The sequence below is a fragment of the Sparus aurata genome, chromosome 21, assembly GCF_900880675.1.
Source record: "Sparus aurata chromosome 21, fSpaAur1.1, whole genome shotgun sequence".
Taxonomy (NCBI): Eukaryota; Metazoa; Chordata; class Actinopteri; order Spariformes; family Sparidae; genus Sparus; species Sparus aurata.
In genome coordinates, this window is record NC_044207.1 from 13,606,837 (window position 1) to 13,624,077 (window position 17,241).

The 17,241-nt window shown below is 41.7% G+C and overlaps 1 protein-coding gene across 3 annotated transcripts in view; it reads right to left on the reverse strand.

Annotated features, from left to right (window-relative positions):
* zeb1a (zinc finger E-box binding homeobox 1a) overlaps positions 1-16,890 on the reverse strand; it is a 69,694-nt gene extending 52,804 nt beyond the window's left edge. The window contains exon 1 of one of the 3 annotated variants that reach the window (XM_030403192.1): positions 16,767-16,890. In XM_030403192.1, coding sequence (XP_030259052.1) covers positions 16,767-16,824 — 58 coding nt within the window. In that variant the 5' untranslated portion in view covers positions 16,825-16,890. Of the gene's footprint in view, positions 1-15,187; positions 15,498-16,046; positions 16,552-16,766 lie in introns of those variants that run through there. The other 2 variants (XM_030403194.1, XM_030403193.1) reach the window with 2 other exon arrangements.
* Positions 16,891-17,241: the final 351 nt, after the last annotated feature.

Genomic DNA, 17,241 nt, shown 5'->3' on the forward strand with positions numbered 1-17,241 from the left:
TTGCGCTGAAGGGCTCCATGCTCACGCCACGGGAGGAGAGTTTTATATCGAAGCCTGCCTGCTGTAACGGTGTCAGGTGGTATTTATGAGACTTGTAATGGGGCTGAAGCCCAGGCACACCTGCTACGCTGGGAAGGGTATATAGTACACACACTCTCTCACACACACACACACACACACACACACACACACACACACACCCATCCACACACATAAACACATAAACATACATACACTAGCAGCAAGTCCTTGGGTTTGCTTGTTTATGCTTGTTTTCTGTTGTTGTACTTAAGTGCTGTGTTGCTCCACAAATCTGATGAGGGCACTGTGTACATAAATAAACTGGACTAGTCTTGACATGGATCGAGTGGGAGAGAAAAGAAACTGGCAAGAGGCTAGCCTCAACAGCTTTTCCAAGAAAGAAGTAAAACTTGAGGCAACGAGTGAAGAACATTTTAGGTCATGTCCCATTAACATATATCCACATATCTATTCTATTTTGGATTAATTAGCTTTAAAAGCACCTTTTTCCATTTTCAAATTAACACTTTTATTTCAAGAGCACAGTCACACACATTAGTCAATTTAGGGCTGCAGCTAATGATCATCAACTAATCTGCCAGTCATTTTCTTAATTAATCATTCCACCATTAAAAAATGTCAGAAACTGGTGATTTCTCAGGGACCAAGTTAGGATAATGATGTGGTTTTATCAAGCCAGCAGCCCTAAACTAAAAAATATTTAATTTACTACCATAAAGCCATTCCACATCCAATTTTTCTATCCCAATTGATTCTTGCTTCAGTAAAACGAAAGGGCTGGCTCAAACAATGTGGCAAGCCATTGCCTCCTGTCCTCTTCACACTGAACAGCAAAAGAAACGTAACTGACAGGTGAGCTAACTGTTTTGATGAGGGTCATTGTCTGACTGACAAAAGAAAAAGCAGAAACAAGTATGTAGTAAGTAGGAGTAGCAGTAGTAGGAGTAAGTAGCATTTAACTTTTTCTAAGTTAACTGCCTTAACTTAGTGCTCTTCTTCTTCTGGAAATAATGAGATAAAAAGTTAAATTTACTGTGCAACGTCAGGGAGTAGATGTTCCCATAACAATTCATATAAATCCAGATACGGAACAAGTAGTGAAGATACTGAAGCTTGGTGCTCACAGAATCTTTCGTTGACTTCTGCCTCTTCTGTTCGACTTCTGAAGGCAGAGTGACTGGTGACTACTGTAATGAGCCTCTCCACACGCTCACTACAGGTTGGTGAGTCTAACTCCCAAGTATCTCTGAGCTCACATTAAGATGCCTGCTGCATGAGACCAGAGGGGGAAAACAAAGAGTGTTGATGAAACCCAGATGAGATGTGAAAGCTGCAGCCTCGAAGCTGCACCTGTGCCAGTTCTCTGATACCATTAACCCAAAAAGGAAAGCTGCAGGTCAGCCAAACTCCTGCTTAGGTTTCATACTTGATGAGGGAAGGAAATTGAACTTTTCTCTGATCAATTACACTGGCTGGTGGTTTCCAAAAGTCAGCAGCTAATTTGGAGAAACACATCCAATTTCAACAATCAAAATCTTAAAATGTTATCTATTTAATGCCAAGAAAGTTGGTACTGCCTTCAGTAACATCAGACAAACTGTATGGTGCCATTTTAAGGGTTCTTGAGTGTTTTGTTTTTTTACACTTGTTGATTATGAAACTTAACCTGACTTCCATCAGCATGAGGGTGAGTAGATGACTGAATTTCCATTTTCACGTAAAGACTTCCTAAACAAATATCAGCTTTTTTGTTGAAATGAAGTTAATAAGATAGAAATGCTGCAATCAGTCGACTCACAGCAAGGCCTCACAGTGACCACCAGCCTAGAGGAAACCCTGTAAGGACACACAGCAGACCCCCTCACTCACATCCTGCCATAACAAACAAACCTTCTTTAAAGATAACAAGCCACACAATCTTTACCACACACACACATTATTGTTTATGGTTGATAACTTCAGTCAAGTATCAACAAAATATCTCAATTTAGACAAGTATGGGGACGCAAATGGCGTCAAAGATGAAGGTGTGTTGCCCCAAAGGTTTCCCTCAGTGAAGGCAGAGGGAGCCAAAATCCCTCTGAGAGGTAGCAGCACAAAAAACAGAAACAAAATGATGAGAAAGCCTGCAGTGTCGTTTGTCCACATCTCTTATAGACTGAACAGCTGACACCTCAGCAGTCGCGCTGCAGCGGCAACACTGTTGCCAAAACTGCTTTGATCAACAAAAATTTACCAAAGTGGATAAGCACAGTGGCATTCTCAGTGACAGCAGAGATCCTGAGCGCTCAGCAGAAAAAAAGAGTGACAATTACAGAGGGAAGGCACACCGGATGTGATATATGTGCAATGACGCAGTGAAAACGGCAGGAATACTGTAAGAGTTGGCGATCGTTTTAATCCAAAATGCCTTGAAGTTTCCTGAGTTAAAAAATACACTACAGCTGCTGTCAACAAATATTTTTTTCATCGTTTAAGTGGTGCATTAGTCTCTCTATTAATCCACTAATTGTGTGGTCAGACAAAAAGTGCAGTGTGCCATTTCCAAAAGCCCAAGGATACATTTTCAAATTGGTTGATCTAAGACCCAGATATTCATTTACTATTACACAAAATAAAAAAAAAACAGCCCTTAGCAATAAACGAATCAATCAAACCACACAAGGAAATGAAACCTGAAACCCTGTAGTGCTGGTGCGGGTATCATTTCCCAAGGAGATGCACAATAACCACCAGAAATCACACATCATAACTGAACGTCAATTTACTGCAGTCCTGTAAAAACATTAGCGCCAAATAATTTCCCTGGGAAACACAAGATGCAATCTTATATAGAAGAGCTTCATCAACTCACAGCAAAGGGCACAGTCATGATTCGTATTAATGGATGGCGAAATCCAGTCTGTTATCTTTCCTGTCTGTCTCTTTCAAATGTTTCTCCATCAAACAATCCAACAGCTTGAGAGAATAAGCTGGCTTTCAGTAGGTGGTGTTCTTTGTTCAGCCATGTTGGCTATCAGGGCTGCATATTTTCCACACAGCATCCACACCAACGTAAGGCCAAACATTGCCAAAGATGCAGCTTCTAAATACTTGGGACTTGGAGGGGGTGTATACTGTATGCTCAGTTTTTAAAGAAAGCCAGCTCTGATTCAATGCTGTCAACCATTTTAACTTTTTCATAGGCCCTATATTTCCCTGTTGATGAGCGGATCAGGCCATGGTAGAGGAGAGAGAAGATGGAAGATTCTGTCATGGAAACATCTTCTTTTGTCAACAAAATGTAGAAAAAGTGTGAAAAATGGGCACGACGTGTTCTGAGAGCCCCAGTTGGCAACTGGATAAACAGCTAATCTTCACATTTCAGACAATGGAATCAGTGAATAGTTGGTAAAAATTTTAACTTTTGCTTAAATGCTTACACCATGCTATCAATCTTTATTACAACTATGAATAGTTTCAGCATTATTGGCCATCACTGCTCCTGTTAGCTGCTGGTTTTTCTTCTCTCTGTTCCATACGAGCACAAAATGTTACCACAGTAAACATCAAACACTTAAGCGGATGTTCCCAGAGATCTGACTTCAAGCATTACATTTTTTCATTTCATGGCCTGGCTATAGTACGGCTCAGTGTTGTGTCACATTAATCCCTGATAGCAGAATGTATTCGGATAAAAAACTTTGTGCAGTATGACTATCAGAACCTGCCAACACCTTGCTAGGAGCCACTGTGGGGTGGTAATGCTGTTGTTGTCACAGCTACGGTGCAAACGTGTTGCATCAAGCCTACAGCTCATCAAAAACCAAACGCTCTTCAGGCTCAGCAGCCGCCTCAATTACGGAAGAATCACCCCCGGTTCTGTCATCCTTCCATCCATCCAGTCTGGGTGTAATTCATCAGGGCTGGGTGGCCTCCATTAGCGATCCTCCGCAGGGACAGGACAGCCTCTAAAGCACAGCACTCAGGGAGCACACTGGGGCCCCGCACTTTACCCTAACAGCTTCATCAACTGCACATCCCTAGAGCCAGACACACACACTTACAGCGAACACACACACACACACACACACACACACACAACCTCTGGAGGGCCCAATTAGCAGCCATCACCTGTAATTCAATAACAACACTCCCTTTCTTTCAGCCTCTCCAGCTCTCTCTTTCACTCAACCGTGAATTTGCTTGCATGCTTTTGCTTGCAAAAAAGGACGACTGCTAATGTTCTTCGACATCAACAAACAAATCCAAATCTACTCTGACAGCTTATCAAGGGCTTTGAATAGACACGTATATTTTGTTTGCAAGCAAGGGGTGTCCTCCACTTTGTCTCCCGGTGTTCAATTTTATAAGCATCATACATCACTCCTCTGGCTCCACACACTGCGAATCAAGCCCACAGGACACAGGATGGTGGAGAGACTCAAAGAGAGGATCCACATCTCAACTCTGCTTCTAATCAAATCCTCTGTTCCATTTCAACGTGTTCACTCCCCATCCGCTCTGCATGGTGGACTGGAGACAGAGAGACAGCAGCTTTCCAACTATGACCAAAAATAACATCCCAATAAATAAACCTGCCTTGTTGTCTATTCTACTATAAAGGGGACCACCATTTACAAAAAATAACATCATGTTGTATTGAAGAAGACAGAACTAGCGTTTGAGACCATGAACTCATGAAAGAAGTGTTTATTGAGGTGATAAATCAAGTGAGAAGTAAGGTCATTTTCTCATAAGCCTCCACACAATCAGACCTCTTTTTGAAACCAGTGAGGTCGCCCCCTACCATATATTAAAAACAATGCAGGTTTAAGGCACTTTTGCATGGGCTTCATGTTTCAGGCCCAGAGGATCCGTCCATATTTTAAGCAGTCAGGAGCTGTCAGGAACTGAATCAGGAACCAGTGTAAATCTAACAATTATCTCCTTGATTAAATGATTAATCGATTTATTCTTTGGGAGGGAACTATAATTACTTGTTCTATCCAACTGAGGATCCAAAACCCCAAGATTTTTAATCTACAATGATAACAAGCACAGGAAATGAGCAAATCTTCACATTTGAGACGTTTAAACTATCAAATGTTTTACATATTTGCTTGAAAAATGACAATAATATCAATCAATTATCAACAGTTTTTGATACATATTCTGTCAATTGACTGGGGATTGAATTGACAAATTGATTCAGCTCTAATTCATGCAGATGAAACCTGGAAAAGCAGGATGATACACCTAGCAGTGTTACTCTATAGGCAGAGATCCTCTGACATATGGGAAGTAATCATGTTTAAATTCCTTGGGAAACTGAATCACATCATTTTTTTTCTACTCCAACACAACAGTGTGAAAGTAAATAAATGCAGATAAAGTTAAATCACATGGTCAATGGTTTCCCCTGACTTAACTTTAAAAAAGCTATGTAATGAAAAACAAGGAAACACAACCCTAGAGAAATGAACACATCAACTCAATGCTAAACACACCAGCAAGCTTCAGGCTCACGAGAAGCGAGAGAGAGCTTTACACTTTGTACCAACAAGAGGCTAGTAAGAACAGACATTTCACAAAATCCCTTGTAGCAACCCCACAGAGGGGCATAGTTGAACTCAATCCATCCAACTAGTTTTTGAACAGTGAGGTGATTATGCCTCTTTGTTTTGTGCAACATTACTTTTCTGCTTCAAGAAAGTATGAAATATTTCACCAAATGTTACCATTTCTGACTGATTCCTCATATGATGCAAACCATGATCTGAGACAAAAGACTGAGAGTAAAGCCCTCTGCTGTGCTTCTAATCTTATTCTCTACTCCACTCCCACCTGTCCTGCTGTTGCTCTACCCAATGAGGTCTCTGGGGGGTCTTTAGTAAGTCCAGGCCCCTCCTAACCCACCTGTCCACTGCTCATGATTTATGTCTCCTGGGACCTCTGGGAGGTCGCATCCCCTGCTCCTACAGCAGGTTTCACATCATACCTTTATTCAATCGCAAATAAATTGGAGTCTTCCCAGAATTCTTTGGTTAGGGTTGTGGTTTTAAAAAGCTGTGGTTTGCTAAAGTAATGAAATGTGAAATCAGAATAAATAACCCACTGCGGTTCTTTAAGTTATCTTAATACATAATGTTCCTATGAAAACAATCTGGTTCCTGTGAAAAGGCATGTGAACACGGTAAAAGGATACGCCATGGTTCATGCCTAAAGACACATTTTCCATTACTATATACTGAAGAACTTTAATAAGCATGTGGTGTTTTTTAGATTAAAAACCTTTTTCAAACGGTGTCATGGTCAAGACAGTATAGACTAAAGAAATCTCACCAGGGTCAGAAGCTGAGTCTTTTCATAAAGCTGACAAGCTCAGTAATTATAGTCATGTGCACATACGTGCAACAAGTGACTGAGCTTGAATTTTCTGAAATCTAGTTACTAACATCTAAATTTGTGGGTTCTCTGTTATCTTTTTTGATGCATTTACCCAACATCAGCAGTGTTCAAATTAAGTAGAACTACTAATTCCCTACTACTTATTAAAATTATAGTAGTTTTTACTTGTTTTAAGAACATTTGATTTGAGGGCTGCAACTTAAGATACTTTTTATTTTCTCAATCAATCAATCAATCTAAAGTCTATCAATTGTCATAAACTAGTGAAAAATGCCCATCTTAACTTCAGAAAGCCTCACATGACATCAGTTTCCTGTCACATACGACAAAGAAAAGCAGATGATCCTACCAACTCAATAGCCGGAATGAGGATTTGTTTCAGGCTTTTGCATAAGAAATTGCAAACAGTTAATCAATATCAAAATGGATGACAATTATTTTTCCATCAATTAACTAATTAATTATTTCACCAGTCGTTTAACTCTGGTTTGACCTGGTTTGACTCTATGACTGAATGACACAGATGTTGTTTTACGAAAGAGAACAATATTTCAGAAACGAAAGTAGAGGTCATACTGTCATGTGAAATTGTGATTCAACTTTTTCTCTGTATTCTTTTGTGTATCTACTTCAATATTCAGCTCCTTCTCTCCTCTTAGTGCCACATTTCTTTTTCGTTTTTGCTTTACTGCACCTGTTCCCTTTTTGGTTTACCTCTGAGATGTGTCCCATTTTTAATGGAATCCCATCAAAACGAGTAGCCTATCACAGGCAAGCAACAGTCCAATTCAATGACCAACATGCACAGGGCTATGGCTCAACTTAAGTCTCTACTGTACAGAGCTCGTATCTGTGCCTCGGTGTTGTGCCTGGAGGCAGGCAGCAGCTTTGGGCTGAGCTTTTGCTGATTTCCTCTGAGCTCGAGGATCCGGCGGCCTCTGTTCAGCTTCTCAGGCGGCAGGAGAAAAAAGAGAATGGAGGATGGCAGGATATGCAAATTGTGCTACCACCAAAGGAGAGGGAGAGGAGTTTCCCACCGGCTGAGTGTGAAAGAGTGCTCCCCCTCTCCCACACACACACACACATACACTCACAGGACTTTGAATAGGACTCTTTCTTTTGACACACACTGGCTTGCAAGCACACATAACCCACCCAATCACACAAACATATGTATAAACTGATTTAACACTCATGCAAACGCACACATGTACTTGTGGGAGTTTTAACACACACTATACTGTAGAAATTTAAACTCCCACATTAATGGTGTGAGATTGATGCTGGTCAGCAGCAGCAGAATAAACTGGATCCCTTCACCACAGGCCGTCTTTCACAGCTCAGCCTAAGTTAGCACCACAGTGTAGATTAAAGTTTTAGCTGTTAGCTGCTCAGGGAGCCTCTTGCATACATGAATATTCAGGTGGTTTTAATGAGAATGATGAAAGGCAACAGCAAAGCAGGTTACTTGTGGAAATGGGTTAGGGCCACCTTAAAGAAAAGTACTAAAAATGAGTTTGGCAGTTCCTCTGAGATTATATGCACCAGTGGTGCTGGAGGTAAATTTCAGTTCTGGTTCCATTTTCGGCTTTGTTTCGAGCGTAGGTGGCAGCAAGCAAACTCCATCTTCATAACATTGATTTTAAACGGCATTGTAAGTTGGAGGAATTGGTTTTGCTGTAATCTTATTTTAATTTAACACAGCCGATGATACATGAAATGGATCTTTTCTGCATTCTTCTGAGCTCTTCATCCTTAGCATATCTTTTATGTTGAATGACTATAACAGCTAATCTAATCTAATCTAAATGAAGTACTCTTCTGTGTGTGTTAATATTTTGAATTTATTGGAATTTTTTATTTGTTAATGAAGAGTGTCGAAACTATTATCATTGGTGGCCAAAACAAAACATAATGGTGGGCCAAGGGCAACTACACCAACACGTCTTGAACTGAATTGTATTGTTAAGATCCAAAATGGTACAAGGATCCAAAGTTTCCTTAAGTGACAGACTCTGCAAAGCCACTAACATGCATTAACATTACTATCTATTGATTTATTTTAATGCTAGAAAATATCTGATGGGCTAGACTGAATCATTTGGCAGGCCAACTCTGGCTCCAATTTGGGCAGCCCTAGTGCAAATAGATCAATTTCTGCAGTCAAGAAATAGAGGAAGTATTTTACAACATTGCAACCTAAATGTGTTTTTCCTGAAGGTTCGCCTGTCTCCAAAGTTTTTACTGCAATTCTAGTTCTGCAGAAGTTTGTCAATTAAGGTGTGCACAAACTGGTAACTAATGACATACCTGTAAAATGTACCATAACACATATTCTAACAAGTTTATGCTCTGACAAATGCATGAAAACACATTTATCAGAGGAGAGGTGTCTTTAAAAAGTGGCATCTGTGCAGTCAAGACTTGAGAAGTAAAAAAAGAAGAAGTTTTGATGCAAAATAATCTATATTCTGGTATATTTATCCTACTTAAGTGTAATCCTGATACAGCACAACCACACTGAATACACACTTATAATTCCACATTCTTCTCTCTCTTGCGCTTTTTGGGGTAACACAAGCTCCAGGGCTGCTCCACTGACCTCTGACCTCTTTGTGAAGGACTGGGAGGATGAGTGGAGGAGGGGGTTACTCTATAAAATCTAAGATGTCAATACTGGTAATGCAGACAACTTACAGTTATTAATACTCTATTTAGCTCATCTGAGTCTGTGCAGTGAAGCCAGAATGACATAATTAGATGCTTTCAGTTTCATATCAGATCATTTCCCTTCCACCTCCACTAAAAATAGCGTGTTGGGGGCGTTCATGAGTTGCTGAGGCAAATCACACCTGCGTGACAACAGACAAAGCTGCGATGGCTGATCTTTTTTATTCATTTGTCATTTGATTGAGGCTTATTTCTGAATAGATTGTGACTGAGTCTGTTTTGTTAACATCCAAATGCTGACTCCTTTATTTAAATTAACCTGTTATAACAGCTTAAATGCTGAATGAAGTCAGATGCAGGAGTGTATATCGTTGAAATCCCTTTAAAACAAATGCGTATGCCTTTTTATGATGTATTGACTCATCTTTCCACACCTGATCTGTCAAGGTGCCTTTATCAGCCAACATCATCTAATTGAAACGCAACAGCATCAGCAGGACGCACTGATTCTTCCTCTCAGGCACCATGTTAATGCATGTAAATCCAAACAAGCAGGCCTGTGTTGTTATGCAAAGCCTGGAGGAAAGTAGCACTTTCCCACCTTGATGCTAACACACACACACACACACACACACACACACACACACTCTCTCTCTCTCTTTCTCTGACGCATACACACAAACATGCACACACACACACTGCTCAATTAGTCACAGAGGCAGCATCAGTAGCCCTGACGCACCTCCCCCTCTGGACCATAAAAGGCAGTGGGAGGGGTTAATGCTGACTTGCTAAAGACATCCTGTAGTGCTTTGTCATTCCACAGGCCCATTTGTGCACGGGAAACAACACAACACACACACACATTCACACACGGACGCACACACACACAGCCCCAGGCTCTTCAGCACAAGGAGAAAGTAACATGAATGAATGTGTATCAGTTAGGCCTATCAGCTACTGTTGACCACAACCAAGTCGAGACCATTTCCCTCTGACACCCCCATCCCCCAAATTATCTACAAAGATGCATTAATATTTGCACTGCACTAAAAAAGTAACACACAACTTAAAGCAAAAAACTAAAAATCACTAGTCCCTAAGACATTCTATTTTGTGTAATTGCTACTGCATTTACTGACTAACATGATTATACAACATTATAACATTTATAATTTATTATCAGACTAATCAAATGAGTGTACCAGGATGAACCCAGCCTATGGCGAGGCCAATTAGCTACAAATGAATGCTTAATAATATCTCAGAGGCAGGACACTCAGATGACTCCTCTGCTCTGTAGGATGACTGTAACTGGAGCTAAAAAAAATGGTTCATTCATACAAACACAGAAGACAGAAAAAACATGCTGCACAGTTTTTTTTTTTTGCTCAGCTTAAGTGCCACAGTCCTTTTAAGATGTTGCAAAGTTCGCTTGTATGATAAGCAAGGCATTAATAAAGCATTACAGCCTCTCAGCATCTGAAGAGGAGAGCTGAAAAAACACCACGCAGAAAATGCTACTCATCTACGCATCAAATGGCAGCAAGCTGATGAAAGAGCCCATCACCAAAGAGACAAGAGTATTCCTTTAAACAGTCATTCAAAGCACTCTGATATAAACAAAGTCTGTTTCCCTGGTCTGATTTAACCTATATAAACCAGCAGTCAGGGAACAGAGTCACTGAGAGCTGTTGTAACCACTACCTTTGTCAGTTAATGCACCATTATCACCGCTAGCAAAAATGCTCCGTATAATTAAAACAAATATACATCTGAGGATTATTGTGATGACTGGTTCCAAAACAGAGATCCTATACTTAAAGGTACCTCAAGAAGCACAATGGAGCTGTTTCTATGAGCGTGTCCACATTTTCATTACCTCATGCATGCATACAGGTGCGGTTACATACTGTTCAGTCAATGGTATCAGTGGCGGGAGTATTTACAGTATCTGATGAATACAAATTCATTATTAATAATGTCAATAATGCACATATGATAGTGTTGTGTAAATAGTGCAGCACCGACAAAATCCTTTTAGTTTCTTTACATTCTCACTTTGACGTAGCAGTGGGCGGTAATGCACCTTAACACTGGTTGCCTTTTGCCACGAATGAGAAAGACGAAAAAAGACAAAGAAGACAGAGAAGACGAAGAACACACTGTAACTAGGAAGCTAGCCACTACCACAGATTTGGTAACTGCTACATAAAATTATGTTGGACGAGATGACAGACGAGAGATACACTCTACACAGATATACTGAAAATATTGTTATAGTGAAATATATGATAATGACATCATATTGTGAAAACAATTATATCCCAACACCTCTATGTGTCAAACTGCTCCAATGATCTTGAGAAGTAAGGTAATTTCCTACCACATTTTGAGTCTTTTGGACACTTAACATGAGCTGCTAATGTTAGCCTTTGTAAACTCTAACCTTAAGATAGCTATCTAGTTTGGACTACGCTGGTATCAATCCAGAGTGAGTTTCTTTTTGTTTTATTCTTTCATTGATCATTCAGATTACACGCTACACTAGCTCTGGCTAGCTCTACGACAAAGTAGTTCTCAGTTGTAGACCAGCAAAGTGTTGGTGCCACTCTTGAACCAGTTTTCCTGGTCAAGAGACAGTTATTTGGTTGTCAAAATTCAGAGAAATGGTTCAAGTATAGGCACTGGCTCCGAACCAGCCCTTGAACTGCCTTGGTGGAAAGGGGGGTAACAGCGTGTTTTGGAGAGTGACTCTGCATATAAACAAAATATTTGTTTGTTTATCAGAAAACTCCACAGAGCCCCTTTAAACACTCAACACCCTCCTCCACAGGACAGGCAGACAGACGCTGGTGAAGGCCCAGGGACTGGCAGGCCTTTACGTATGAGTCGTCCAAGCCTGGGAGTAGGCTGCTGTGTTTATCCTGTCAAGGTATGTTAACACCAGGCCGCATTCCTGTAGTCCCTAAATTGCAGTGTTAGATTACAGCCCAGCTGAGAGCACACTCGTATACACACAAACATGCTGCACTTTAAAGACGAAGGGCGTTGGATAACGAAGCTGTGACCGAAGTGACAGCAGCAACGGGAGGTGCACATCGAGGGCCAACACCTGCCATTTACAGAAGAAGCGCAGACGATTAACATGTGGTGGAGCTGAGATGAGTTCATTACAGCCATTAGGTTACTTCATACTTTCTCCTCCCTCCCTTCTTCTTGGTGCAGATGTAAATACATACTAACTTTGCAAACACAGGAGTAACTTTATCACATACTGTGCATGATCCTATAACTCGGGGTCTCTGCAGGTCTATAGTTAAATGACACTCATCATGTCCTTGGCTTTTAAACCAGAATGTTTACAGCTGGTATAAAAGCTCTTGCCTGATTGGAAATCTTGTCTGAAGGGAAGTAAAGACACACCAACTGATGGTCAAGTATATATAAATCCAGTCAGGAGAATCTCTTTAGATAGGTGAGAACAATGCCACCTGAACATACGGACCAGAGACACATAAAAATTAGTCTGTCTCATCTCAAACAAACTGCAACGTGTCTCATCATGAATGAGATCATAACTACAGGAAATGACTCCAAAACTCAAGGTTTTATAGGCCAGCGTTGCTCATGCATGAGAAAAAAATATTCAAGGACAAACTGCAGTCTGAACTGATGATCACATCCAGCCTTTGTGCACGTGTTTCTAGACACTACTAAGGCAAAGAGCTCAAACAGTATCTTAAATTAAACATCTTAAACATCTTAAATTACATGGACTGGAAGTAAATTTATTGTCACCCCAACTCTTCCTCTAACCAGCAGGAGTTACAGATGACCTAATCTGTCTGCTAACGAGCTGCTAATGACTTTGTTCTGGTACACTAATGCACAACTGTCCTATGGGAAACTAAAATGACAAAAAAAATGCAGAGCCAAATTCGACACTATAGTTTGGACCCAAGAAAACAAGTGTGTGCCTGTAAAACTCTACATAATCCTTTGATTTATAATGTTCTCAGACCGTAATCCATAATAATAAACAAGATTCAGCAAGACACTGATGGGTCCAAGGCATAGCTGCCATTACTCCAGTTTTCTCCCTACATTTAAACCTTTCCCCCAATGTGCTCCCAATCTAATAATAATGTTACAAATGAAATGTGTGTTTCTCTATTCCTGTGTGGGATATGTGTTGTCATACCTGGCCGCCCAACCCAGGGGCAGATGTGAGCATGCACAAACGACCCTGCCTGATGTCTGTCACTCATGATAAGTAAACGGGTACAGAGAAGTAGAAAAACTGTTCCAAATTTCAATCCACTAGGTGCAAATCTTCGTCTATTGTGATTTAAATCTTATATGTTGACTTGAAATCACATTTTTTAAACAATTTGCATGTTTTTAAGCTTCATTCACTTTAGACAAGAAGTATTCTATTAATCTGTGATGGGGGTTAAATGCAGGGAGGGGCTTGGGTGGGTGGCCTTTTTTGGATAACCTAGAAAATCAGCCTCTTTTTCACAGCCTAATGTTGGCAGGTACGATCCTATGGGCACCTGGGGCACTAGGAGTAGAGCTGAAATTACTAGTTGATTATTGATTAGTCAATTAAAACAGTAATAAAATTGGCTATTTTGATCATCTTTTAAATCAATACATCATTTAATAAGTCATTTACTATACAAAAATGCAAAACAATCTTTGGTTGCAGATTCTTTGTTATATGTGAATATCTTGTCTTTTTGCTTTTGTACTGTTGGTGCGGACCTATTATATGATGTCTTTACACTATAATCTGACGTTTTGCAGGGAAAGTAATTACATTTAGGAAATCACTGCTTGATTCATTGGTGATTAAGTATTCATAGAGCCAAATCTCCTCATGATTATTATAAAGTACTCAAATGTATAAAGTGAAATGTATCTGCAGTCACCTGAATAGTGCCAAGTCATTTAAAGTAAGCCCATATCCGGTCTGTCTGCTCACTTTTTATCACGTGGCAGAAAGTTTTGCCACCATTAGATCAGCATATAAATGTTCTGGATTCATAGAACACAAAGTATGAATAACGGAGTAAGATGATCGTGTAAACTGTTAATAGGAAATTGCACAAATTGAAGCTTTTGTGATGGTGTGGCTGATATCATGAGCAGCTGCTTGCCACATCATTGTGACGACAGGCTGGAGGTCGTGGTACATTAGCACGAGCTAATAAATGGCACATCAGATCCTTTGAAATCCGAAAAAGGAGAGAACAGGCTGTGGACGGACAGCTTGTGTCGTGTGGGTGACAACTAATAAAAACACACGTCTGAATCGAGGCAGGGTGGAAAATGAAACGAAGCCGAGTTTCACTTGCGGCAGATGAAAGCGGTGCTCACTGGGCCAAGGCACCTTTTGCCATCTTGATTGTGCAGGATGCACTCCTTCCATCTAAAAATCTCACTCAACGTGTTATTTTGGAAATCAGAGTAAACGAGACCCTCGGGGATGCTCTCGTGAAGCACCTGAGCCTCATGCGGCGGGGATATTACCAGGAAATCGGTTAAAATACACCTTTGTAGGTGTTGCATCACCTTGCGTACCTGGCTGTCTCCCGTCCAGAAAAAAAAAAAAAAAAAAACACAGCAACCCCGCCTTCACTGCAGTAATGATACTGACCGCCATTCCCTTCCGCACACCGCTCAGGAAATTGTATAACGAATTACCGCAACACAATGGATGGAAACGAGGGGTTTGACGGTGAGCCCTATAAGCGCAGTTATTGTGAGACACGGTGGAGAATAACGGAGGTATAACCACCTTATGCACCGCTCATTTTCCGTGCAGACACACAGACACACGCACGCAGAGCTGCAGAGTGCACTCGACCAAACAAGGCAACCAGCTCACACACAGGCTCAGTCAAAAAAAAAAAAAAAAATACATAAAAGAGAAGATAACACATGCACAAGTGGGTCAGAAATGCGTGCCGATGAGATAAATCCCGCGAGAATGAAGGGAGGCGAGCATCCATGCGACGCTGGCATCACACACGGTGAAAAACTACAAAAAAAAAAAGAAAAAAAAAATCATCTCTACCTGCACAAGTTGACATTTGTAGCGGTTTTCCAAGCTCTTCGAGAGACACAGAGCCTTTTAGGAGACGGCGAGCGGATCCTGTTCCGGTAACGGTGTGAGCCGCAGGTGTTATTTCTGTTTATTTCTAGGCCATTTGTCAGCCCCGTTATCCGCGTTCAGGTAAACATGATGATGATGATGGTGATGATGATGATGGCTCCTGTACGGACGCGCAGTCACCGTCGTGTCGTCAGCAGGAGGAGCAAGAAAAAAAGGTGCTTTCCAGCCCCTCGGCTCACACACATCATGCCTCATAACGGTGTCTAAAAATATATAAATGTATAGGTTTACTTTTTTTATTGGCTGATGCGATGTGAGAAGGGGGAGTACAGGTAAGGCACCGTCCAATGAGGGTGATCCAGAGGGTTGTGCAAATTTAAAGTTATTACACCTTACATCTAAATTCTATTTTTATATCCATTGCTTCATAACAGGTGGATTTAAAAATACGCATATTGTGTGGCGCCTATAAACATCTCTTCCTCATATTTTTTGTAATGATATCATGGCGATAAACTCCCTCTATTAAAGGGTTATTACAACTATATTCCACTTAGATAAGGTGATAAAGTGACTCGAAACCTACGCCCAAAAACAACGATTCACAGACCCGAATTGACAGGTGCAAACAGCAACAGCCAAAAATATGCTATCGGAGCAATTTGGGAGACAAACAACAAAAAAAACAGCGCCGAATATATATAAAAAATGCTAGTTAAATAAAGGTAAGCTGGTGCGGACAATCAGGAAATGCGATGCACGATGAGAAATATGGCAATCAGCTTCAGGAGGATTTTAAAAAATCAATTTCCTCTCTTACCTTAACTACGGGAACATGTGGTGCTGCAGTTGTAGCAGGGAGGGGTGAAGCGGACATAAAATAAACATCCCATCTCTTAGCCATCACCGGAGCAGCGCTGACTGAAGTCGACCAAAGCCCATGCAAAAAATAAAAAAAGATCCCATGCATTCACCGCAACAGCACGGTTTCCCGTCCGGCCACCGACACACAACAGATAAAGTTAAATTATTCTGTACGGGAGGGTCAAACTGCACCGCCCGGGCCCGAGTGAGAAGCAAGTTAGCACGAAACTAACCCCGCAACAACCTCGCCCTGAAAAACATCACACACTAACAACTACGAACTGCGCTCAACGGGCCACGTTGTTATGTGAAAGCCCCGCAACCTGCCGCCAAGTGTTGCTGTGGGTGGGAAAGTGGCAGAAAAGTACCGAAACAAAGAGAGGAAAAGTGGAGGAAAGTAAAGAAAACACACTCAGTCGTGAAGCGCTCCTCGGGCTGTTCTAACTGACGGATAACGGTCCGCTCAGTCAGGCCGCCCCGTGCACCGCTAGGCGGAGGGAGCAGCCAGCCAGGTATAACGGTACACCACCACACTGGGACATGAACACACCAAAACTCCACGAAACGTGCTCCAACTCACTCCCGCAAAGTCTCCACAAGGACTTCACCGAGTGAGAAGCTTAGCGGCGGCCAGCCCGGGTCGCCCAGCGGCGGTTACGGAAGAGTTTGGACTTACCGCTGCTCCTCTTCGGGTTCGCCTGTTTTCTGCGCTTACACCTGGGGCCATCCGCCATGATCCTCTCGCTGAGTCTGAAGCGCAGCCGCTCGCGAGTCACCTCCCTCCTCCTCCTCCCACCTCCTCCTCCTGTCTCCCCCCTCCTCCTCACCCCTCCCCTCCCCTTCCCCTGGCCGCTTTACGACATCACCTTCCCCCCGCGAAACACCTGGTTTGCGACACACTGGGCGCTTTTACGGCATCACCTTCTCAAACACCTCAGCACATGGCCCCTCCTACTGGCCGCACATGGGTGTGTGTTCTTCTGGAAAGTGTTTCCAAACGGTGGTCCTACCGCCCCAACAGGGTCGGCCCCGGACTTTCACTCCGCCCTGCTCCTTCTGATGGCTGAGAAAAAGTCAAATACAACGGTGAGGTTATTTCTTTAATGGTGTAAATGCAAAGAAAGGTCTAGCGATAGGGGAAATCAATGTGC